Consider the following 25,537-nt stretch of genomic DNA (forward strand, 5'->3'; position numbering starts at 1 on the left):
TTTGAAGTGGTGGCAGAAATTTTATTGTCTTTTCTCTTCATAAACACAATCCATTTTTTCAAAGACTGTAGTGCATTGCAGATTAAACTCTGAAATTATATAAAACAAAAGAGCTTTGAATAATTATGCTCACACAATCTCACAGAAATACAATAAGAAATGCAGTCAGATCCCATACTCACATCAAAAAGCCCCACATGTGCCAAAATACAGTATAACACATCTCTACAGAAGCTGTAATACTTAAGTGCATATCACTTGTTGTGTGCGCATTTAAAGCAAAGCTGCCTGGGCAGCCTCCTTATATTCAGCACTGCATCCCTGGGCATAATTCAGTTCAGTATGCAGCTTTATCTTTAAGTTATATTCGCTCTGTCCTGTTTTTAGGACTGCTCAAGGCTAAGAACATCAATAATAAACCAAAGCTTTAAAACCTCACCTAAAAATACAATTGCAGATATCAGCAGGAGATGGAGGCTAATAATACAAAGGTAGGACTTTGGTTCCAAGTGAGCATTTAATGCTCAACCTGTCTGCACTTACCATATGGGGCTTTTGGCAGTATATTGATGCAGTGCTTTAAGCAGACTGAAAATGGTGCACATACTTATTTTGGGTGCCAGTACTGTATATATTTAGGTGCTGGAACTCCGCAAATTTTTAGCCAATAATCTATAAGAGATGCCGGTACTCAAGCAGTAGTTCCAGCCCAATCAAACATTGAATTGATGTCATTGTTGCATTGAGAAGGCCCATGCTGGGGGTGGCTGGGAGGATAGTTCCTAGGCTGGTGACTAGTAAGCGAAGCGCTGACTCTGCCAGTAGCCCAACTTGTCCAGGTTGGGGTTGCAAGCAAACTGGATCATGGGGGGTGGACCGCACATGAGCACCAAGGTGTCCTCACTGGGGGTGGGCAGGTGCTCCTGGATCATATCCACATTGATGAAGCCCTCACTGTACTCCCAGCCTGAGTGACACAAATTGATCATAATTCAGTCTTTCATGGGGTCGTAAACAAGTACCAATATGCTTAATGATTCTGCCATAAAACACAACTTGCAAAAATATTTAGCTTCTATGTTTATATAGATTGTGTATAAGCTTGTCTCCCATATTTAACTTCTCTTTGGTGCCAGACTGGGTTCAAACGCCTTCTGCATGCATGTGTTATTTACTGCTATAGGGATTTCATTATTAGATTTTCACTCTTTATGTGATGCGCAATGCAGAGAACACCAGAATAATTATCATTGAATTCCAGTGAATTATTGTAATATTTGTTTACATTTCAATTAATTCCATTTGGTATGGGTTGCCAATTTGACATGAACATTAAAAAAAATGAATACAATTAAAACATATTCAAAATATGTACACATTTTGTTCAGACGTCTGAAATCTTGATGTCAACACTTGAGCAATGCAAGCAAAAGCCGTAAGGCACATACCCTCGGGTGCCCTGTCCACTGTAAACCACAGCTTGAAGCGGTCTGGGTGTCTGGCCTGGACCTCCTCCAGCTCATCCCTCAGCAGGATATCCTTCTCAGTCTGCCATGAACACGCCACACACAGACAGTTCAGTGTTAACTCTAAACCCAAGCAAACCTATGAACTACATCCACAGTGAAGCTAGTAGATTTACAGTATCTGTTCTTTATTTATATAAATTAACCTATTGATATTAAAAGTCTCTTTTAGGAGAGAGGCCAGTGTGAGCAGCGGCCACACACCTGGTTGGCATACAGCAGGCTGCAGGTGGTCCTGTCACTGGGGTCCTTCATGATAGCGCGCACCAGCTGTAGCATAGGGGTGATGCCTACAAATAGGGAAGGGAGTTCAGCACCAGGAACTAACATCACTCACTCTACATTGACCCATGGGCTATAACAAGACAACATTTAAGTGTTTAGGTTCAGAGTGCAGGGTTGCCAAGGGAAAGTTCACCTGTTCCTCCAGCTATCAGACCCACAGTACTGGCAACTTTTATCTCCGCAGGAGACTTCTTGTCTGTCTGAACTGCAAACTGCCCTGTTGAATGGAATGGGAGAAAGCAATATGAGACAAATTATGCCAAAACAATCCAGAGATTATTTTCATTTTCCAGTGTGCTTGGGGAGCAAATGAACAGTTATCTGGTCCCAAATTGAAGACAGGATGATGGACACAACCAACAACTATGTTGTGGAACATTGGATCAAATAATAAACATTTAAGTGACAACACAGTAAAAGTACATTCTTTCGGCAGTGCTTTTCTGGAACCTTTGGGGAATGAAAGTTGCAAAATGCGATGCAGCAAGCCAGGAAATTGCTCAGAGATATTGTACATTTACTGTTGACATAGTCAGTAGACTTAAGGTTGACTATAAGTGTGTGCACACAATCACTCTCAGCCAGCCACACCCAAGTACACAAAGCTAAAACCCCCATTCCATTAGAGACTGTGTACACAAAGCCAAAACCCCCATTCCATTAGAGACTGTGTACACAAAGCCAAAACCCCCATTCCATTAGAGACTGTGTACACAAAGCTAAAACCCCCATTCCATTAGACTGTGTGCGCATCCCATATGGCACCAGATTCTCTAAAGACCAGAGCCTTATGGGCCATGGTAAAAAATAATGCACTAATATTAGGGCTGGGAATTGCCAGGGGCCTCACAAACTTAGGTGTCAATAAGATATGTATTGCAGCCTCCCGAGTGGCGCAGAGGTCTAAGGCACTGCATCGCTAGCTGTGCCACTAGAGATTCTGGTTCGAGTCCAGGCTCTGTCGCAGCCGGCCATGCACAATTGGCCCAGTGTTATCCGGGTTAGGGGAGGGTTTGGCCGGCAGGGATGTTCATGACCCATTATGCACTAGCGACTCCTGTGGCGGGCCGGGCGCAACGCACACTGTCGCCAGGCGTACAGTGTTTCCTCCGACACATTCGTGCAGCTGGCTTCCGGGTTAAGCGGGCGTTGTGTCAAGAAGCAGTGCGGCATGGCTGGGTTGTGTTTCAGAGGACGCACGGCTCTCGACAGTCGCCTCTCCTGAGTTTGTACGGGAGTTGCAGTGATAGGACTGTAACTACCAATTGGATAACACAAAATTGGGGAGAAAAAGGGCTAAAAAAAAAATAGAATATGTATTGAAATGCTCATGATTTTGTATTGCGCGTTGACACTGCAATTTTATTGCCATTTGATGTTCCAAACATATCACTCGCTATATGTCTGCTGCAAAAAGACGAGCATGAAAAAAAATGAGTTGATCAATGAGAGAAATAAAAGTGCTGAGTTTTGCCACAGGTACAGCCAACTAGCGCTAGCTAATGCCATTTACATTAGCACTTTAAAAGAGAAGTTTAACTTGTATTTTTGTTTAACAAATTGATACTTAGTCAAATATCGATATTATATCATCCAAAAATAACATTGCGACACATCATTAGTAAATATCAGGAGGGTGTGCCGGGCAGTGGACTGGTCATACCATGCCCTCTGTACTCCAGCAGTCCTCCTGGTCCTCTGAAGTCCACAACATCTCCCAGGTGCAGACTCTCCAGGTACTGAGACATCTTGCCTCCATCAGGAAACTTGAGGTGCACATTACTGAAGTAGATCTGGGGAGGAATTTTCTACATTAAATATGGTTTGCAGATCAGGGTCCTTATATATCAAGCGCCTCACACTAGCAGTGATTATTTAGGATAGGTTTTTCTCTTTTAGATCCCAAAGAATAAGATGATCTACTAACAGGTCCAGCATGTCATCAGTATAATATATAAGATTGCTTTGACAAACCAAACATACCTTCACAACCAAGTCAACATATCCTTTGTCGTCGTCGCTGGACACAGGTGTGTATGGTCTGACTACCAGGCTGCCGTCAATACGGGCAGAGAGGTATACATGCTTCCCTAGAGGAAACAAATAAGGGGATTAGAAACACAAAGACAACACTGATTGAAAATTGATAGGGTCATTTGGTGTGGCTTTATCCTCTGATTGTTCTGCTAAATGACTCATACACTAGAGGGCATTCAAGGACTGGGAAGCTAAGCGTTCTAGTTCCCATCAGTGCAATACAACGGCATCAAGTATTACGTTTTGAGGGTAGTTATAATGCTGGTGAGCTAAAGGACTATTTGAGAGTTGGGCCAGTAACCAAAAGGACGCTGATTTGAATCCCCAAGACGACTAGGTGAATAACAGATAGATGTAAACTTGAGCAAGACACATAACCCTAATTGCTCCTGTAAGTCTCTCTGGATAAGAGGGTCTGCTAAATTTCTATTAAGGGCATGGCACTATCAAATAATAATAAATGATCAAACACTGTCACTTGACAAAAGACTTACCTACGGGCAGCCCCAGGATATGTTCTGCTGAGGGAAGCCGAAAACGGAACCTGCGAGTATCATGGCTGATCACCTATGGAAAGAGGCCAAACACATATCGAACTATTCATACATTGGTTGTCAAATAGTGTGTAAATTCAATGCAAAGACATCTACTACAAACATTTGGTTAAATGTTAGACAAAAATAATTTTTTAGTATAGTATAGTATATAATTGAATTAAGCACAGGCCTCTGACACACATAGCAAAATGTCTCATTTATTTCAATAGCACACATGTACCTCTTTATCGATGAGCGTTAGCTGGTATTTCTGGGTAGGGTCAAGCAAGGTGACTGGAGGCTTTTTCTTCTTGCCTAGGTAGAGGGCTATAATTATGCCCACAGTGGACAGCAATAACACCCCAGCAGTCACAGCTACTGTCGAGAACTAAATACAAAATAGAAAGATTGTTTTGGCATAATCAATGTATAACATGGCTACTGTTGAAAAAATAAAACAAAAATAAGAGAAGCAGATGTAAACAGATATTGGACTGTTTAAATGGGCAATCTGCAGTTCGTACATCAATTTTTGGACTTAAATTAATGTTATATAGATAATGATTCTTGAAGAATATCACTTACAAATGCCTGATGAACATAGTTCAACTGTCAAACCCATTCAGTACCCAAAATATAATCATGTTTTACACTAATATTCATTTACAATGTTTACAAACTGTATAGCCTCAACACATGCTTGAAACTATCATTTTGATATAGTGGATGGTCAGTCCTTGCATCCAAAGCTCTGTTTTTGAATTTAAGAGGTTACACTTCTCCAGGCCCATCCCTCAGCTTTTTACCAAAACACAGGCAGTGTTTGCTTTGTTATTGTTTCAACTAAGGATTGACTCTTTAAATAAAAAAAGGTGATAAACTCAGAAACCAAACTCATAAGGGGAATTTCATATTGCAAATGCCCTGCTATTATACAGTAAATTACATCAAGGCAGTTATTGTCAGGCATAACATTGTCGCAGAACAATAAATCTGTTTAAGGATAAAGTACAAAAGGGAATCAGCTTGTGTAGGCTACTAACAGTACTTGAGTAGTTGTTCTTCAAATACAAACAATGTCAGACAATTAGAAGTTCACTGCGCCACTGAAAAAAATAAAACGCAACATACAATGTCAAAGATCTTACTGAGATAAGTAAATTGAAATAAATTCATTGGGACCTAATCTACGGATTTCACATGACTGGGAATACAGATATGCATCTGTTGGTGAAAGACACATTAAAGGTAGGGGTGTGGATCAGAAAACAGGTCAGTATCTGGTGTGACCACCATTTGCCTCATGCAGCACGACACTACTCCGTCGCATAAATCTGATCAGGTTGTTGATTGTGGCCTGTGGAAAGGAACCCACTCCTCTTCGATGGCGGTGTGAATTTTCTGGATATTGGCGGGTACCGGAACACATTATCATACACGTCGATCCAGAGCATCCCGAACATGCTCAAATGGTTGACAGGCCATAGAAGTGGGACATTTTCCACTTCTAGGAATTGTGTACAGATCCTTGCGTTACAGGGCTGTGCATTATCATGCTGAAACATGAGGTAATGGATAATTGGCATGACAATGAGCCTCAGGATCTCATCACGGTATCTCTGTGCATTCAAATTGCCATAAATAAAATGCAATAGTGTTCGTTGCCCATAGCTCATGACTGCCCATACCATAACCCCACCATTGGGCACTCTTTTCACAACATTGACGTCAGCAAATCATTCACCCACACAACCCCATACACGCTATCTGTCATCTGCCCGGTAGAGTTGAAACTGGGATTAATCCATTTAGAGCCCACTTCTCCAGCGTGCCAGTGGCCATCGAAAGGTGAGCATTTGCCCATTGAAGTCAGTTAGGATGGCGAACTGCAGTCAGGTCAAGACCCTGGTGAGGACGACAAGCACGCAGATAAGCTTCCCAGAGACGGTTTCTGACAGTCTGTGCAGAAATTATTCGGTTGTGCAAACCCACAGTTTCATCAGCTGTCTGGGTGGCTGGTCTCAGACGATCCTGGAGGTGAAGGAGTCAGATGTGGAGGTCCTGGGCTGGCGGGGATACACATGGTCTGCAGTTATGAGGCCGTTTGGACCTACTGCCGAATTCTCCAAAACGTTAGATGCTACAGAAATTAACATTCAATTCTCTGGCAACAGCTCTGCTGGACAGTCCTGCAGTCAGCATGCCAATTGCATGCTCCCTCAAAACTTGAGACTTCTGTGGCATTGTGTTGTGTGACAAAACTGCATATTTTAGTGGCATTTTTTGTAATGTCTCCAACAGAATGTGAATCTGTGTAATGAGAATGCTATTTAATCAGCTTCTTGATATGCCACACCTGTTAGGTGGATGGATTATCTTGGCAAGGGATGTATACAAATTTGTGCACAACATTTGGGAGAAATAAGCTTTTGTGCATGGAAAATTTCTAGGATTTTTTAAATTTCAGCTCATGAAACCAACACATACATGTTTAACTTATTTTTGTTCAGTAAATTATGGTATTTGCGATTCTCTAAGGTGAAATAAACTTCACTTGCTTGCTTAGATGGCTGTTAACGTTGTCAGATGTACCAGGACAGTTGGTTGCTTGGCAGACTGCTAGCCAAGACGAGTCGCATGCACAAGTTTACAACATGAGTTTCAATTTTTATTCGTCGTATGTACAGGATACAAATAGTATACACTGTCCAATGAAATGCTTACTGTACTTGAGTCACTTAGCTAACTGCACTAGGCTAGTTAGTGATCTTTTAATCAGGTCAATCGCAGAGCCAAAACTTCAAATTTTGTGCATTTAATTTGACATAATATGACCAGTTCAGGCCAGATAAATTATCTGACAGGGAGTGATAGCTCCCTGTAACGTTACCGCGTTAGCTGACAAGCTACTTTTCTACTACCACCACAGACAAAAGGGGAAACCAAAGCAACCCTAGAAATACATTCGACAGGATATTCTTACCAATGCGTACTTCATGGCGATTCCGAATCCTCAGCGCAAAGAACTACTTGGCTATCTAGTTAGTTTCTCATCAGAGTGCACACCCCCCAAAAAAGACTGTTGACGGGAGGGCGTATTTAGCGGTTACACCAAATTTGTACAACATCCGTTGGAGAGAAGCGGAAATGCCACCAATTTATACAGCAGCACGATTATGATACAACAATAGAGAGTATACCAGATGTGTTCTCTTCTCAAGTCAAATTATATATTCTACCATGAAATATACTGAAAAAAAAAATAGAAACGCAATATGCAACACATTCAGAGACTTTACCGAGTTACAGCTCATATGACGAAATCAGTCAATTGAAATACATTCATGGCAAGTCAGTTAAGAACAATAACGGCCTGTCCTGGCCAAACCCGGATGACGCTGGGCCAATGGTGCGCCGCCCTGGATATGACTGGGAATATAGAAAACTTTTTTTTTTTAAATGAGCCCTACTATGGGACTCAGGATTGCGTCACCGTATTTCTGTGCATTCAAATTGCGATGGATAAAGTGCAATTGTGTTCGTTGTCCGTAGTTTATGCCTGCCATACAATAACACCACCGCCACCATGGGGCAGGGCACTCTGTTCACAACGTTGACATCAGCAAACCGTTTGCCCACACAACACCAAACACGTGGTCTGCAGTTGGGAGGCCAGATGGACATACTGACAAATTCTCTAAAACGAAGTTTTATGGTAGATAAATGAACATTAAATTATGTGCAGCAGCTCTGGTGGACATTTATACGGAGACTTGATTACACACAGGTGGATTGTATTTATCATCATTAGTCATTTAGGTCAACATTGGATCATTCAGAGATCCTCACTGAACTTCTGGAGAGAGTTTGCTGCACTGAAAGTAAAGGGGCTGAATAATTTTGCAGCCCAATTTTTCAGTTTTTGATTTGTTAAAAAAGTTTGAAATATCCAATAAATGTCGTTCCACTTCATGATTGTGTCCCACTTGTTGTTGATTCTTCACAAAAAAATACAGTTTTATATCTTTATGTTTGAAGCCTGAAATGTGGCAAAAGGTTGCAAAGTTCAAGGGGGCCGAATACTTTCGCAAGGCACTGTATGTACATTATATTTACTATAATAAAACATTAAATTGGCCTAAAACACTTGCTTGACAAATACTGTAATTGATGGTTGAGGACCAAATGCATTTGTTTTTCTAACCTGGCAGCTGAGGAAGCTGCGCACATGTTGATATCCTGGCTGGTGCCGATTCTTGGCAATGATCTGGGCCCAGCACAGTCGTAGCTCAGCGTTGTTTGACTTCACGATGTGAGGGTACTGCTCCTCCTGTTTCTTTATATTACCTTATCAAAGTCAGAGTGAAGGTACATGATTGGTGTGACTAATTTCAAAAGTACTTTAAGCACATCCAGACTTACAGATGCAAGGTACAAAACGTAAAGTAATGAAATAAAGAATAGATAGATATCCTCACACTGATGAATTGGGGTGAATCACATTCTGGTAAATCACATGTACAGTACCAGTCAAAAGTTTGGACACACCAACTCATTCAAGGGTTTTTCTTTATTTTTACTATTTTCTACATTGTATAATAATAGTGAAGACATCAAAACTATGAAATAACATATGGCATCATGTTGTAACCAACAAAAAAGTGTTAAACTAAATATATTTTATATTTGAGATTCTTCAAAGTAGCCACCCTTTGCCTTGACAGCTTTGCACACTCTTGGCATTCTCTCAACCAGCTTTGTGAGGTAGTCACCTGGAATGCATTTCAATTAACAGGTGTGCCTTGATAAAAGTTAATTTGTAGAATTTCTTTCCTTCTTAATGCGTTTGAGCCAATCAGTTATGTTGTGACAAGGTAGGGGCAGTATATAGAATATAACCCTATTTGGTAAAAGACCACGTCCATATTATGGCAAGAACAGCTGAAATAAGCAAAGAGAAATGACAGTCCGTCATTACTTAAAGACATGAAGGTTAGTTAATGCGGAAAATGTCAAGAACTTTGAATGTTCTTTAAATGCAGTCGCAAAAACCATCAAGCGCAATGATAAACTGGCTCTCATGACGACAGCCACAAGAAAGGAAGACCCAGAGTTACCTGTGCTGCAGAGGATAAGTTCATTAGCGTTACCAGCCTCAGAAATTGCAGCCCAAATAAATGCTTCACAGAGTTCAAGTAACAGACATCTCAACATCAACTGTTCAGAGGAGACTGCGTGAATCAGGCCTTCATGGTCAAATTGCTGCAAAGAAATCACTACTAAAGGACACCAATAAGAAGAAGAGACTTGCTTGGGCTAAAAAATACAATCAATGGACATTAGACCGGTGGAAATCTGTCCTTTGGTCTGATGAGTCCAAATTGGAAATTTTTGGTTCCAACCGCTGTGTCTTTGTGAGACGCAGAGTAGGTGTGATCTCCGCATGTGTGGTTCCCACCGTGAAGCATGGAGGAGGTGTGATGGTGCTTTATTTAGAATTCAAGTCACACTTAACCAGCATGGCTACCACAGCATTCTGCAGCGATACGCCATCCCATCTGGATTGTGCTTAGTGTTTTTCCAACAGGACAATGACCCAACACACCTCCAGGCTGTTTTAAGAATGGCGCCGAAGGAGATGGCAGCCATTTTACGATCCTGTAACCAATTGTGCATGTTTTCTCGCGTTATTTGTAAGTTATTTTGTACATAATGTTTCTGTCACCTTGTCTTATGACCCGAAAATAGCTTCTAGATATCAGGACAGAGATTATTCACTCCATAATGGAGGAATACTTTTTCCTTCAACAAGTCAAACAGGAAGGATTTACTTCAGACGCCAGAGAAGGCCCTCATCCCCATCATTTGCAGGAGAAAGAGACGGAGGTATTGGTGACGAAGATCTGGGTGCCTTGTTAGGATCCGTCGCTGAGAGGGTAATCTACCTTTACCATCGGTCCTATTAGCCAACATACAATCAATCAATAATAAAAATAGACGAACTGCGATCACGTATATCTTACCAACATGACATTAAAAACTGTAATATCTTATGTTTCACCGAGTCCTGACTGAACGACGACATAACATATAGCTAGCGGGCTTTAAGCTTTTTCGGCAAGATAGAAAAAAAGCCTCTGGTAGGCCATGGGGTGGCAGTCTATGTATATTACAACAGCTGGTGCACGAAATCTAAGGAAGTCTCAAGGTTTTGCTCACCTGAGGTAGAGTATTGCATGATAAGCTGTAGACCACACTATTTGCCAAGAGAGTTTTCATCTGTATTTTTCGTAGCCGTCTACATACCACCACAAACCGATGCTGGCACTAAGACCACACTCAATGAGCTTTATACGGCCATAAGCAAACAGGAAAACGCTCATCCAGAGGCGGCGCTCTTAGTGGCCAAGGACTCAAATTTGTTTTACCTCATTAAATCCGTTTTACCCGCGAGCTGTCCAGTGACACAAGCTTGCCAGATGAGCTAAATTACTTCTATGTTCGCGTTGAGGCAAGTAACACTGAAGCATGCATTAGAGCATCAGCTATTCCGGATGACTGTGTGATCACACTCTCCATAGCCGATGTGAGTAAGACCTTTTAAACAGGTCAACATTCACAAGGCCACAGGGCCAGACGGATTACCAGGACGTGTACTCCGAGCATGCGCTGACCAACTGGCATTTTAAACCTGTCCCTGACTGAGTCTGTAATACCAACATGTTTCAAGCAGACCACCATGGTCCTTGTGCCCATTAACACTAAGATAACCTGCCTAAATGACAACTGACCCGTAGCACTCACGTCTGTAGCCATGAAGTGCTTTAAAAGGCTGGTCATGGCTCACATCAAAACCATTATCCCAGAAACCCTAGACCCACTCCAATTTGCATACCGTCCTAACAGATCCACAGATGGCGCAATCTCTATTGCACTCAACACTGCCCTTTCCCATCTGGACAAAAGGAACACCTATGTGAGAATGCTATTCATTGACTACATCTCAGCGTTCAACACCATAGTACCCTCGAAGGTCATCACTAAGCGAAGGACTCTGGGACTAAACACCTCCCTCTGCAACAGGATCCTGGACTTCCTGACAGGGCACCCCCAGGTGGTAAGGGTAGGTTACAACACATCTGCCAAGCTGATCCTCAACATGGGGTGCATGTTCAGTCACCTCCTGTACTCCCTGTTCACTCATGACCGCATGGCCAGGCATGACTCCAACACCATCATTAAGTTTGCCAATGACACAACAGTGGTAGGCCTGATCACTGACAACGACGAGCCAGTCTATAGGGAGGAGGTCAGAGACCTGGCCGTGTGGTGCCAGGACAACAACCTCAAGACAAAGGAGATGATTGTGGACTACAGGAAAAGGAGGACCGGGCATGCCCCCATTCTCATCGACGGGGCTGTAGTGGAGCAGGTTGAGAGCTTCAAGTTCCTTGGTGTCCACATCACCAACAAACTATCATGGTCCAAACACATCAAGAGAGTTGTGAAGAGGGCATGACAAAGCCTATTCCCCCTCAGGAGGCTGAAAAGACTTGGCATGGGTCCTCAAATCCTCAAAAAGTTCCACAGCTGCACCATCGAGAGCATCACTGCCTGGTATGGCAACTGCTCGGCCTCCAACCGCAAGGCACTACAGAGGGTAGTGCTTACAGCCCAGTACGTCACTGGGGCCAAGCTTCCTGCCATCCAGGACCTCTATACTAGCGGTGTCAGAGGAAGGCCACAAAAAATGTCTAAGACCCCAGCCACCCTAGTCATAGACTGTTCTCTTTCCTACCGCACGGCAAGCGGTATCGGAGCACCAAGTCTAGGTCCAAAAGGCTTCTTTACAGTTTCTACCCCAAAGCCATAAGACTCCTGAACAGCTAATCAAAGGGCTACCCAGACCCCTCTTTTACGCTGCTGCTGCTCTCCGTTTATTATCTATGCATGGTCACTTTAACTCTACCTTCATTTACATACTACCAACAACGTTTTTCTTCTTAACTTTTTAAAGCTTTGTTGGTTAAGGGCTTGTAAGTAAGCACTTCACAACAAGTGCTTAGTATATGTGGGAACTTCTTCAAGACTGTTGGAAAAGCATTCCTCATGAAGCTGGCTGAGAGAATGCCAAGAGTGTGCAAAGCTGTAATCAAGGCAAAGGGTGGCTACTTTGAAGAATCTATAATGGAAAATATATTTTGATTTGTTTAACTCTTTTTTGGTTAGTAGCTTATTCCATATGTGTTATTTCATAGTTTTGATGTCTTCACTATTATTTTACAATGTAGAACATAGCACAAATAAAGAAAAACCCTTGAATGAGTAGATTTGCCCAAACTTTTGACTGGTACTGTATATCCAGTACAATGATAGTGCTAGGGGTATCAGCGCAGAAGTGTTGTTACCATCATGTCCTACCTCTAGAAAGTGGGGACTTCTCTATGATCTTCTCCAGGAAGTAAGTCTTCCAAGCCTGGATGTTGGTCTTCATGATGCTGGCCATATCCAGGCCCTCGACAGCCCACAGCTCTGACAGCTGCTCAGCAGGCTTCATCAGGCTCTGGCCAGCCGACAAGTCAGGGAGATAGAGAGGCCAACCAGGCACATTGAGCCAGCTATCAAACTCCAGACCTAGCAAAGGAACCACAGGGAGTGTGACAGGTCAGATTGTGTCTTTAAGCATGAGAGTGAGCTTGTAACAGCTGTCTAAAGTCAACTACACTGCCCATTACCTCAATCTTGTGTACTCCTTTCTTCTTCAGGTCAGGGATACTCCAGGAAGAACTCCAGGGCATCCTCTGCCATAACACTGCAGAACTTGAACTTGTCAATGTAGGCCTGTGAGAAGAAACACCTACATGTCAGACTGCTACCCTCACACCCTCTCTGCAAAAGAGCCTACTACATGCAAGAAGCCTTCATTTCTGTCAAGTAGGACAGTCGAGAGAGGGATGGTGCTTATGTATTAACCTTTAAAAAAAGTATCAAGCAGACACTCAGGGTATTTACTGATGAGTAGCACAGTAATATATACACAAAATGAGAAGTAACAGCAACCTTGAGGAAGGCATCGAAACAACTCTGATCTCCAGCCAGGTGCGCCAGGTAGGAGACGAAACAGAAGCCCTTCTCATAGGGCATATCATTATAGGTGTCATCAGGGTCAACACCTGAGGGAGGGGAGAAAATACAGATGACATTTGTTGCTTTAACTTAAGCAGTCATGATCGAGTGTATCAGTTATGTTGAGTCTGCAGCTTAAGGCAAAATCTCAGTCAGTTGAACTAATTAAATTGGACTTGGCCTTAGCAGTAAAGGGTAAATGTAAGCCAAGTCTGACCTGGTTTGATCTTCACACGCAGTTTTTTGAGTGGGCGGTCCTCTCCGGTGTTGTCCATCTCACGCACAATGACGTCAGCAAGCGAGCAGTCTCAGGCCAGGATGCAGGTTGTGATGAAGGTGTGTCAGGGGTTCTCCATGCTCCCGAGGGGGAACGACGGCGTGTTCTCCCTTACTGGCACTCATAACTGCCGTGAAGTCGTCAGGAACCTGTGAGAGGCAGACAGACAATTAATTATCAATCAAATGTATTTATAAAGCCCTTTTTACATCCGCAGATGTCACAAAGTGCTTATACAGAAACCCATCCTAAAACACCAATGAGTAAGCAATGCAGATGTAGAAACATGACTGATGATGGTATAATCCATTACTAATACAGACATGGAGTAGTAGTAGTGGTGGATTAGACCTATTATTCAGAGTTCTGTACTATTGAATATCAAGCAGAGTATGAGGTTTAATAACAGCACAAAATTGAGTCAACAAGACGATAGACAGAAAAGGGGGAAAAAAAGCTTGTTTACACTGCAAAGAGAAAAATAAGATTGACATACAGCAGCACACAATATTTTTCTGTGGTCATCCTCCCCTGGACATTTGGCTCAGTCAGAGTCCAGTCCAAGGGCTCACCTTCACGGAGGCTGAGTAGGTGCTCTTGACGGCCAGTGTGTAGAAGCAGGGGAAGAAGGTGCGATTGAGCACGGCCTGGTCCTGGGTGAAGATGTAGGGCTTGGCTTTCTCAGCAGTCTGCACTGGTTCCAACCAGCACACCTAGTGGGTCAGGGGGAGCAGAGAGACCAGGGCTTGAGTGTGATGGTAGGGGCTCACGTTATCTTCACAGCAGCCGAGTAGGGGGCGCTTAGTCAAGGGCTCTTTCTTCTCGCCAGTCTGAACAGGCTCCAGCCATGACATCTACAGATGTACGCTGGGATTAATAAGGGTGGTGCAGTGGTTTAAGGGAGAATCACTGTTTATTCATGAATAGGCTCTAAAGTGTTGCACATATGTAAAAAATACTTGCAAGATATGAAGTGAAACTAAAATTATGTAATGCTGCTGGCTATAAATATATAATGCATAGACAACATAGTTGATCTAATTTGAAAGGAAAAAGGTTTTCAATAATTTTTAATGTATGGGTTATAGCAGGGTTGTTAAACCTTTTCTTCCCCAGGGACCCCCTGCCAGGCAAACCGGCGGCCCAGGGACCCCCTGCCAGGCAAACCGGCGGCCCAATCCATAAAAATAAAAAATGACATCTTATCAGCTGAATGATAATGGCAAGGAGAAGTAATCAACATCCCAATGAATATATTTGTTAGATAGTTTTCATTATTTTGACCTTCATTATAAATTGGAGGAGGAAGTGTAAACTAACACAAATGATTAGCTTCAAAAAGGTAACTCCAAAAACATTTTAGCTAAGAGCAGCTGTTTAAACAAAGGTTAGCCGTGTGTTGGCAAAAATGAATGTCCAAGTCAAGAATGCTTAAAGCCAATGTCAGATATTCCACTCAGTGTAATTTGATCAATATTAGGAGTTGAGAAATAAAGTTGAAAGAATATATTCCCCTCTTTTCTACAGTATGTATGTAATTTATAATGTATTCTGTTGTTGCTAGCGATATTCATAACATTGAAAATAATATATATATATACACACACACACACATACACAGCCTTCAGAAGTTTTCAGACCCCTTTACTTTTTCGGTTACAGCCATATTCTAAAATGTATTAAATAGTTGTTTTCACTCATCAATCAACACACAATACCCCATAATGACAAAGCAAAAACAGGTTTAGAAATTTGTGCTAAATTATAAAAAAACTGAAATTTCACATTTACATAAGAATTCAGATCCTTATTCAGTACATTGTTGAAGCACCTTTGGCAGTGATTACAGCCTCGAGTCTTCTTGGGTATATGACGATACAAGATTGGCACACCCTTATTTGGGGAGTTTCTCCCATTCTTCTCTGAAGATCCTCTCAAGCTCTGTCAGGTAGGATGGGGAGTGAACGCTGCACAGCTATTTTCAGGTCTCTCCAGAGATGTTCGACAGGGTTCAAGTCCGGGCTCTGGCTGGGCCATTCAAGGACATTCAGAGACCTGTCCCGAAGGCACTCCTGCACTGTCTTGGCTGTGTGCTTAGGGTAGTTGTCCTGTTCGAAGCTGAACCTTCGCCCCAGTCTGAGGTTCTGAGCGCTCCGGAGCAGGTTTTCATGAAGGATCTCTCTGTACTTTCCTCAGTTCATCTTTGCCTCAATCTTGACTAGTCTCCCAGTCCCTGCCGCTGAAAAACATCCCCACAGCATGATGCTGCCGCCACCATGCTTCACCATAGGGATGGTGCCAGGTTTCCTCCAGACGTGACGCTTGGCATTCAGGACAAAGAGTTCAATCTTGGTTTCATCAGATCAGAGAATCTTGTTTCTCATGGTCTGAGAGTCTTTTGGTGCCTTTTGGTAAACTCCAAGAGGGCTGTCATGTGCCTTTTACTGAGGAGTGGCCTGATTGGTGGAGTGCAGCAGAGATGATCGTTCTTCTGAAAGTTTCTCCTATCTCCACAGAGGAACTCTAGAGCTCTGTCAGAGTGAACATGGGTATCTTGGTCACTTCCCTGACCAAGACCCTTCTCCCCCGATTGCTCAGTTTGGCCATGCGGCCAGCTCTAGGAAGAGCCTTGGTTGTTCCAAACTCTAGGAAGAGTGTTGATGGAGGCCACTGTGTTTTTAGGGACCTTCAATGCTGCAGAAATGTTTACCTACCCTTCCCCAGATCTATGCCTCGACACAATCCTTTCTCGGCACTCTATAGACAATTCCTTCAACTTCATGGCTTGGGTTTTGCTCTGACATGCACTGTCAACTGTGGGACCTTATATAGACAGGTGTGTGCCTTTCCAGATCATGTCCAATCAACTGAATTTACTACAAGTGGACTCCTATTAAGTTGTAGAAACATCTCAATGATGATCAATGGAAACAGAATGCACCTGAGCTTAATTTCGAGTTTCATAGCAAAAGGTCTGAATTCGCATGTATATAAAAGTTATCTGTTGTTTTATTTTTAATACATTTGCAAAAAAAATTGAGATCTGTTTTCGCTTTGTCATTATGGGGTATAGAGTGCTGAAGATTCTTTAAAAAAAAAAAATTTTTAAACATTTTTTTTTTTAGAATAAGTCTGTTAAGTAACACAATTTGGCTAGTCATGGGGTCTGAATACTTTCCGAAGGCAGTGTATATAATATTTATTTTGGGGGGTAAAAATAAGTATAAAAATAAGTATAATTGTGGACCTAAACTATTAGCTGTCGCCGCGTCTAACTTCCGATGCAGTGAAAAAAACAACTTGCAGCTGTAAAAACGGTTGTTTTGGATTTGGATTTACTGCGCAAAAGTGCCACTTTTGTTTTTAATAACCTTTAACTAGGCAAGTCAGTTTTTTAAGAACAAATTCGTATTTACAATGACGGCCTATCCCGGCCAAACCCAAAAGCCGCTGCACAACTCGGGAACCTCTAAATGAGAGGTCCAATCATGAGTTGGCATGTAACATGGATACATTTCAGAAGAGATTCAGAGATATGAACTTTATTTATTGAAACAAATACTTACATTTATGAAAGGTAGTTTTACAGGAACTGTGCACATTAAATCAACATTACTGTATAAGTGCCAGTTTTAGCCAGCCAGCTAAATTACTATCTTATGTAAACAAAAAAAAGCCAGAACCTGATTACAGATCAGTACAACTATTAATATCATTCATCGGATACGTGGAATATGAGAGAATTACATATGTTTTGTGGCATTGTTCAATGTGACATCCATAGTAAATTGGTACAACTTAAGTATCATATATCTATGCACAGAAAGTGTATTCATATGCATAATAAAATGGTTTATCAATGGTGTAATTAACTTCCACAACCAGGTGGCAAAAGGTAAGAAATAAAGGCATCAGTTGAACTCAGTTGCCATTCAATTAGCTTTTTGCTCTAAATGTTTGCCAGGTAAATAGTAAATTGATAAAGGATAGTGCATCTTCAATGCTGAATGGTCGATTGATGACAAAAATAACACAGGTACTTATTCTGATCCTATGAAACAAAAGACTGGTCCACATTCCTGTTGGAATTGAATTCTCAATTCTGAAGAAAATTACATTCATAACAGAATGACACTGACAGGATTAACAGTATAAATCTTTATTTATTAACTTCTACAGAGAAATATTTTCTTTTAGAAAAACAGTTTAGAAACATTTTTCATAGTACTAAACAGATCCGTACAAAATAAAGCTAACTATGAATTAATTCAAAACAGTAGCTCTTTCACAGTAAAAAGGGCGGCACTATTTTAGCATTGTGGTCTGTTACTTCCTGCCTTAAGTTGATCATTTGTTGTTGCCCAGGTAACATGTTGAGGTCAATGGTATAAAGCCTCAGGCCCTCTTTCATATTATGCCCGGTCTCCCTCATCTCATATCTGCACCAGGTCCATTAGTGTAATACATTAATGAATAAATAGGGCTTTGTGGACTGGGGGCAGAGGTTAGTGTTCCAGAGAGGGTGTGGCACTTGGTGCCCTCTCCCTAATCCTACACCTGACTGATGAGCTCTGACTCGTCACCCACAAACCACTGCTCCGGGGTCCCATCCGCTGCCTTCTGGAGGACCCGTCTCTGGGGAGCCTGCAGGCATAATAACAAAAACAGGGAACATTTATTTCAATGTCTGGTTTGTCAAGTCTACCAAGTCAGTACTAACAGAGTTATACTTACTTATACTATCACTAGCAACAACATTATTGGAAGGTCACAGTATGGAAAGAAGGCAACAAAGTAGATCCGTGCCTACAAGCACAATGATGTTTCTGCTTGTGGTTCCCTGCAACCCTTCTGGGCCAGGAGTGACAGCAGAGACCATGCCCTCAGCTGCTATATTACTCAGTTCTCACAACACAAGGAAGTTGGAGACACAAATGTGATGTTAAAGGAAGTACAGTACATAGCACGGTGTGGTATAACTTCACCATTTAGAGCTCCATAATGAGAAGGGCATAAACGTTCAAACCAAATCAAACCTAATTTGAGTTCAGCCATTATGTTTTTAGCAGCTGATCCACAACAAGGTGTGGTGTTTTTCTTTACAGTGAACCACACTGTGACTCAGTGACATTGCGTGATTTACTTTCTGGGATCAGAACCTCCCCTCGAATATAGAATAGTCACCACTACTACTGAGAAATATTCAACCCAAAAGCTACTGAGAAATATTAGATCCACTACTGTACTACAGCGGTATTACCATGCGATATAAATCGTCGCTGAAGAGTAAAGACAGTAAAACGATACAGGAATGTGGCACCTGGGTTTTACACTTACGCAAGACCTTTCCCATGCCTTGCCCTCTGGAGAGAAAATCTCAGGATACCAATTTCCTCTCATATTATAACCATTTCAATGTCTCAAGATCACATTGCCTCCATAGATCTTCTTAAACTGTATCAGCTCAAAAGATGACAAATAATTGTAGTTAATATAAGTGTCAGTTCTTAAATCAGGCATTTTGAGGTTAATTTTAGATAGATAAAGTATGTAACGAAATAGGCTTTGTCCTGAAGCGAAACTCAGGGTCATTCGCAGCGTTTTATGACGCACAGTGTGCGAGTTATCTGTGAGGCTGACAAAACAGCAGTAAGGAGGCCATGGGGTGGGACTGGAAAACCGTGTATGTCCCAAATGGCTCTCTATTCCCTATATAGTGCATCATTTATTTTACCCGGGCCCATAGCACTCTGGCCAAAAGTAGTGCACTATGTAGGGAATAGGGTGCCATTTGGGATGAACACAAAGTGTATCATGCTTCTATAACTGCATTGCTTGCTGTTTGGGGTTTTAGGTTGGGATTCGGTACAGCACTTTGAGATATCAGCTGATGTACGAAGGGCTATATAAATAAATGTGATTTTGATTTATCATGGTTTCTCTCTCTCAATGCAATTTAGTGAGCGTGAATATTGCCCTTGGACAATGGGACCAGAAAAAAATGATATTGTGTGAACAGTGGTTCCTGAACAATTCAAAACAACCATTGGAAGTCATAAAACGAGCTGAAACAAGGATCATTGAACAGTTGCGTTTTGTCCAATGACTCCTTTTGTCATAGTGTGCTTACTAGTTCATGGAGGTAATACTGGAGGTAATACTTGTTTGTGTAATACTTGTTTGTGTGTCAGGTGTGATTGCCAAACTCACACAGTTCAGTAGAACACAAAGTAAGTTGGCTTGTAAGTAACTGTATTTAGATATGGCACAAGCTTCTGAAGCTAAGCAGGGTTGGTCCTGGTTGGTCCCTGGATGGGAGACCAGATACTGCTGGAAGTGGTGTTGGAGGGCCAGTAGGAGGCACCCTTTCCTCTGGTCTAAATATCCCAATGCCCCAGGGCAATGATTGGGGACATTGCCCTGTGTAGGGTGCCATCTTTTGGATGGAATGTTTAATGGGTGTCCTGACTCTCTGTTGTCAGTAAAGAGCCCATGGCACTTATCAAAGATTAGGGACCGTGGTGTCCTGGCTAAATTACCAATCTGACCATCATCCCCAGGCTCATTCTTCCCTGTAACTATTCCCCACGTTGTTGCTGTAAATGATTATGTGTTCTCTGTCTACTTACGTGGTAAAATAAGGATAAATAAACATTTTTATACTCCAGTGATATTCATTATTACGGTGGGGCTGACAGTAACTCCACAAAGGCAATAATTTAAGATTGGGCAACTACATTGTAATCATGTAGTGAGTGAAGTGCTGTCGTGGCTGTTTACCTGTTCAGGGTACTTGTGGTGGTGGGAGAGAGGTGACTCGCAGCCAGGTACGTTCCTCAACCTGATCGCAGTCTGTCGGTCGAGGGAGTGAGGTCTGAACTGGTTGCGCTGGTGCCATGACTTGAGCTCCTCGTTTACCACCTGCCGGGGGAAGCCTCTGGAGGGGTGGTGGGGGCACTCTCTGAGTGAGGGGGCGCGGGACAGTCTGACGTGGGGGGAAAGGGACTTGAGAGCCCGCTGGGGGTGCACAGGGGCCTCCTCATACCAGTGCTCATATCGGCTGGAGTGACAGGGGGGCGGAGGGCCGTGATACAGCCTGGCCATGTCCATCTCTGAAGGGTAGACCATCCCGTGGTCATAGTAACCTCTGTGGAAGCTGGGGGTGGACTGATGCTGGTGATTTTGGTAGAAGCCGGGGCCTGGGGGGTAGGCCATTGGTCCATGATTGTCGTTGGGGCTGGACTGGTACCTATAGGTGGGCTGACACTGCCATGGCAGGTCACAGGGCATCTCACGACACAGGGAGCTAGTATAGGATGGGGCAGAGTGTTCAGAGTTACTGTCCTTAGTCTCAGAGCTGGAGTGGTAAATGTGGTTTCTGTAGCCTCCCCTCTGGACGGGGGACTCGCCTGGAGACATTACCACGTATTCCGTCAGTAGCCTCCTGGGAACACGGGTACGACCCCGGTCCTTATCCAGGTTCAACGGAGGCTCACTGTTGGGAAGCCTGTAAAATATCACAAAGAAGCATTACAAACTAGGCCAAAACCGTACAAAATGAAAATCATTTGTAAGATAAAGTGAGACAGTTCCAAGATTTAAGCAGTGTGGTGACAGTGTGGATGAAATATACAATGGTGCTATGTGACTGTGATATGGGGTTGTCTTACCTACCTTATTTGAATGAACTGACTAAGTTGCTCTATAAGAGGGTCTGCTAAAATACCAAAATGTTTTTAAAAAAGTTTAAAAATGTGCTGACCTGAGAGAAAACTGACGGCGAAGGTGCATCTCTGGGGTGGAGGGGGCGCTGTTTGACTGGATTGGGCACAGTCTGAGATGGGAGAACTGCAGGGGCAGAGCAGTGTCTTCATAACAGGCTTCCACTGGAGGCAACACAGGGGTCACGGCTGGACTATTGCAGAAAGGTAACATGGACAGGAAGGAGAGATAAGTGGGTTAATGACTAAACCCTGAAGATGTTATCATTCAGATGGAAAACAGGCCATGAAGGGGCCAAATGAGTGGATGTGCTTTCCATGCTTAAACCTGTTCCATGTGCCCTTATCTCAGTCTATTTGCGCTGCCACTCAAAGACAAGTTGTGACTGAATCAGAATGTTCCAGAGTATCCTCCCCGAAATAACAAGGTACACCTTAATACCTACTTTAGCAAAACCACTTCAAAAGGAACTCATTTTTTAAATATCAAATGGAGTTTAAGTTGCAGAGAAGTGCTGCCAAAGCGTATTTTGTATACACTGAGGATACAAAATATTAAGAACACTAACTTTTCCATGACAGACTGACCAGTTGAAAGCTCTGATCCCTTATTAATGTCACTGGCTAAATCCACTTCAACCAGTGTAGTTGAAGGGGAGGAGACAGGTTAGAGAATGATTTTTAAGCCTCGAGACAATTTAGACATGGATTGTGTATGTGCGCCATTCAGAGGGTGAATGGACAAGACAAAAGATTTAAGTGCATTTGAATGGGGTACGGTAGTAGCTGCCAGGTGCACCAGTTTGTCAAAAGGACATCCAGCCAACTCGACAACTATGGGAAGCATTGACGTCAACATGGGCCAGCATCCCTGTGGAACACTTGACACATTGTAGAGTCCCTGCCCCGAATAAATGCAACTCAATATTAGGCAGGTGTTCCTAATGTTTGGTATACTCTGCATTTGAGTTCAACTATGAAGCTTAGAGCACTACAAATGCATCAATTCAAAAGGTCAAGGCAATCTTACATGAGGCTACATAATGGCTTGTGTATAAGAGGTTTCACCAACCCGTGAGGCTTCCGTTATGGCTATTCTTGGGCTTTCCTGTACAATAAATTCAAGGGTAGCGTTGATTACAGGAGGTACGCTGGGTTCTCCCTTGGCCTTTACCTTGACTTGCTGCTACAAGAGTGTGACTTGTTCTTGGTTTTCTGGTAAGGCTGGTCCAGACTGGACTCAGTCCAAGGGGAGTGCTCGATGGGAGGGGCCTCCAATTCCAGGTTGGTGTTGAAGCTGGACTGTAACTCCTCCAGAGTTGGAGTAGTATGGGCTGGCTTGTGGGGGCTAGGCCCAGGGAGGTGTGAGGGGTCTGGGGGGGGCTGGGGAGGGTCTGCTGGTCCTCCTGGGTGAGGGGCCTCCAAGGATGGTTGAGATGACTGACTGATCAGCTTTTCTGGAGAAAAATATAAATAATGAAGTTAAGACAGTACTCTGGTGCTATTGTCAGAGCATGTTTATCTATACAACTTTCACAAGAGTCATTTTTGCCTAGTAACGCTCTAACCTTCATCGAGCAGCGCCGAATCGGACAGAGAGCTATCATCAGAAGTGCCCTGATCTGGAAACAAAACCAAAGCAAACAACCGTATTAATCCACGGAATGGCACTGGAATTACATACCTCTCAGATCAGAGAGGAGAGATGTTAATGTTGTTTTATTAGTCGGCCAGTAGATCGTCACTCACCTCTTTGTGTGCTGATGCAGCCTGGCCGTGGTGAAGACCGCCCGTGCTGTAGGTGCAGCTGAAATGCTGTCTGCAGTTGTTTGACTTTCTTCTCCTCACGCTTGCACTGCTGTAACCGGCTTGTCTTCTGCGCCTTGCTGAGGTGTTCCTCATGGCACAGTCTTCGGGCCGCTTTGTATATCTGCAGCTGAAGAGATAACTCAGCTTCCACAGAGTTCAGCTCTGAGTCCTACAAGAAGCAAAAAAAGGACGTTGGGCAGAAGTGAGTGGTTGAACATCAAATATCTCTTCCTGGCTCTTACAATGACAGAAGCCTGACTAATGACGATTGGTGTCAAGGAAGGTAGGGCGATGGGTTGAATTGAGAAATGTATTTTTTCCCTAAGGGGAACCACAGGAGTGGCCTTCAGTATTAAGTACACCTGTGTGTGGGGCTTTACAACCACTGTTAAAGGGAGAGTCAGTGTAAATGACAATAGTGTCCATGTCCAACCCCTGTCAGGCTCTTTACCGCTGCTCCCTGTGAGATGCTCTGCTCGTCTTGTTTGAAGGCCGCTCCGATGCGTTGGCGAATTTGATGCGGCTTCTCCCCAGGCAACACTGGGTAATCTGCAGACAGCCGACCAGTTAGCTCCTATATGACATGGAAAGAAGGCACCAGATTTAAGTAAAATGTGTTGAATCATATTATTTTAATGCAACACAACAAATCATGTGCTGTATGTTAATATACAGTGTACTCCAACGGTATTGGGACAGTGACACGTTTTGTTGTTTTGGCTCTGGATTCCAGCACGTAGGCATTGTATCATTTTAAATCCAGTGAGGTTATTAAAGTGCAGACTGTCAGCTTTAAATTTGAGGGTATTGTCATCCATATCAAGTAAACTGTTTAGAAATTACAGCACTTTTTGTACCTAGTCCCCCAATTTTAGGGGACCAAAAGTATTGGAACAAATTCACTTGTGTTTATTAAAGTAGTCAAAAGTTTAGAATTTGGTCACATATTCCTAGCACAAAATAATTATGTCAAGCTTGTGAGTCTACAAATCTGTTGGATGCATTTGCTGTTTGTTTTGGTTATGTTTCAGATTATTTTGTGCCCAAAATAAATTAAATGGTAAATAATGTATTGGGTCGTTTTGCAGTCACTTTTATTGTAAATAAGAATGTTTCTAAAGACTTCTATATTCATGTGGATGCTACCATGATTACGGATCATCCTGAATGAATCATGAATAATGATGAGTGAGAAGGTTGGACGCACAAATATCATAACCCCCCGAAAATGCTAACCTCCCCTGTTATTGTAATGGTGAGAGGTCTTGGGAGTATGATATTAGAGCGTATGTAACTTTCTCACTCATTATTATTCACAATTTATTCAGGACTATCCGTAATCATGGTAGCATCCATATTAATGTAGACGTGTTTGGAAACATATTATATTCTCCTTTACATAAATGTGACTCCAAAATGACAATACATTATTTACCATTCATTTCTATTGGGCACAATATTATCTGAAACACAACCAAAACAAACAAGCTTGATGTAATCTGTGCTGTAATTTCTAAATGGTTCACAAGATATGGATGAAAATACACTCAAATAATAGCCGACAGTCTGCACTTTAACCGCATAGTCCTTGTTCTGGAGTACAGAGCCAAAACAAGAAAAATGGTCACTATCCCAGTACTTTGAGCCCACTCAGTTAGAAAATAAGAAAATTATGAGAGGACCACTATTACTTCAGAGGTAATATGTCCCCATTCCCCTCAAATCAACCAGGTTGATGAACCCTCATTGAGTTCATTTTGAAATATTGTACAAAAATCTTTGCTTCCCAAATGACACTTTAGATCATTCGCAATGCTGCCTTTCCATAGAATCCTACTCTTTCACAACAAATTCTCAGGGCCTCACCTGCCCAGTGAATGCAACCAAACTGGCCTGCCCTCTAGCTAAACCTACATTCAACCTGAACGTGCGATAGTGCATATTATTTATTTCATTTGGGAACAGACATGTTTGTTTTGAGTTAATCTACATAAAAGGTGTATATCCCCCCCAGACAATAGTGTTGTTCATGATCTCAGCTGCTGTCGTGTTCCTGAGAGCAGGAAGAGGAGTTATCAGAGCCTCCATCTAGGCAGCACACCTCGACAGGACAAGTCCCGACAGGAGAGCCACGCCCAATTGTCAACAGAAAAGAATGATCAGACCTGGGCGGCGTCTCAAACGGCACCCTATTACCGACATAGGTCTCTGGTCAAAGGT

General features: G+C 42.7%; 2 protein-coding genes and 1 pseudogene across 2 annotated transcripts in view; all 3 read right to left on the minus strand.

The window, feature by feature from the left end:
• Positions 1–7,775, minus strand: LOC110528250 (NADH-cytochrome b5 reductase 3). The gene is made up of 9 exons (XM_021610146.2): positions 7,368–7,775; positions 4,626–4,772; positions 4,343–4,415; positions 3,795–3,901; positions 3,475–3,604; positions 1,945–2,028; positions 1,731–1,816; positions 1,449–1,548; positions 1–967 (listed from the first exon to the last, which is right to left on the minus strand). Exons 1-9 carry the CDS (start codon positions 7,380–7,382, stop codon positions 795–797), a joined length of 915 nt encoding a protein of 304 aa, XP_021465821.1. The 5' UTR covers positions 7,383–7,775; the 3' UTR covers positions 1–794.
• On the minus strand, positions 7,419–18,254 carry LOC110528998 (annotated as a pseudogene).
• The window catches only part of LOC110528251 (innate immunity activator protein), a 15,070-nt gene continuing 7,463 nt past the window's right edge, over positions 17,931–25,537 (minus strand). The window contains exons 4-10 of the mRNA XM_036983835.1: positions 23,769–23,891; positions 23,258–23,486; positions 23,077–23,130; positions 22,683–22,965; positions 21,550–21,702; positions 20,568–21,294; positions 17,931–18,431 (exon numbers count right to left, since the gene is read on the minus strand). Of these exons, the coding sequence (XP_036839730.1) occupies positions 18,339–18,431; positions 20,568–21,294; positions 21,550–21,702; positions 22,683–22,965; positions 23,077–23,130; positions 23,258–23,486; positions 23,769–23,891 (1,662 nt within the window). The 3' untranslated portion in view covers positions 17,931–18,338. The remainder of the gene's footprint in view (positions 18,432–20,567; positions 21,295–21,549; positions 21,703–22,682; positions 22,966–23,076; positions 23,131–23,257; positions 23,487–23,768; positions 23,892–25,537) is intronic.

Source organism: Oncorhynchus mykiss, chromosome 7 (assembly GCF_013265735.2).
Source record: "Oncorhynchus mykiss isolate Arlee chromosome 7, USDA_OmykA_1.1, whole genome shotgun sequence".
Taxonomy (NCBI): Eukaryota; Metazoa; Chordata; class Actinopteri; order Salmoniformes; family Salmonidae; genus Oncorhynchus; species Oncorhynchus mykiss.

Excerpts from the sequence above, each read along its gene's own strand:
- LOC110528250 (XM_021610146.2), bottom strand. Across the intron at positions 4,416-4,625 it reads TAACGCTCATCGATAAAGAG|GTGATCAGCCATGATACTCG; the intron begins GTACATGTGTGC and ends CTCTTTCCATAG. Across the intron at positions 2,029-3,474 it reads GCTGGAGTACAGAGGGCATG|GGCAGTTTGCAGTTCAGACA; the intron begins GTATGACCAGTC and ends TCCATTCAACAG.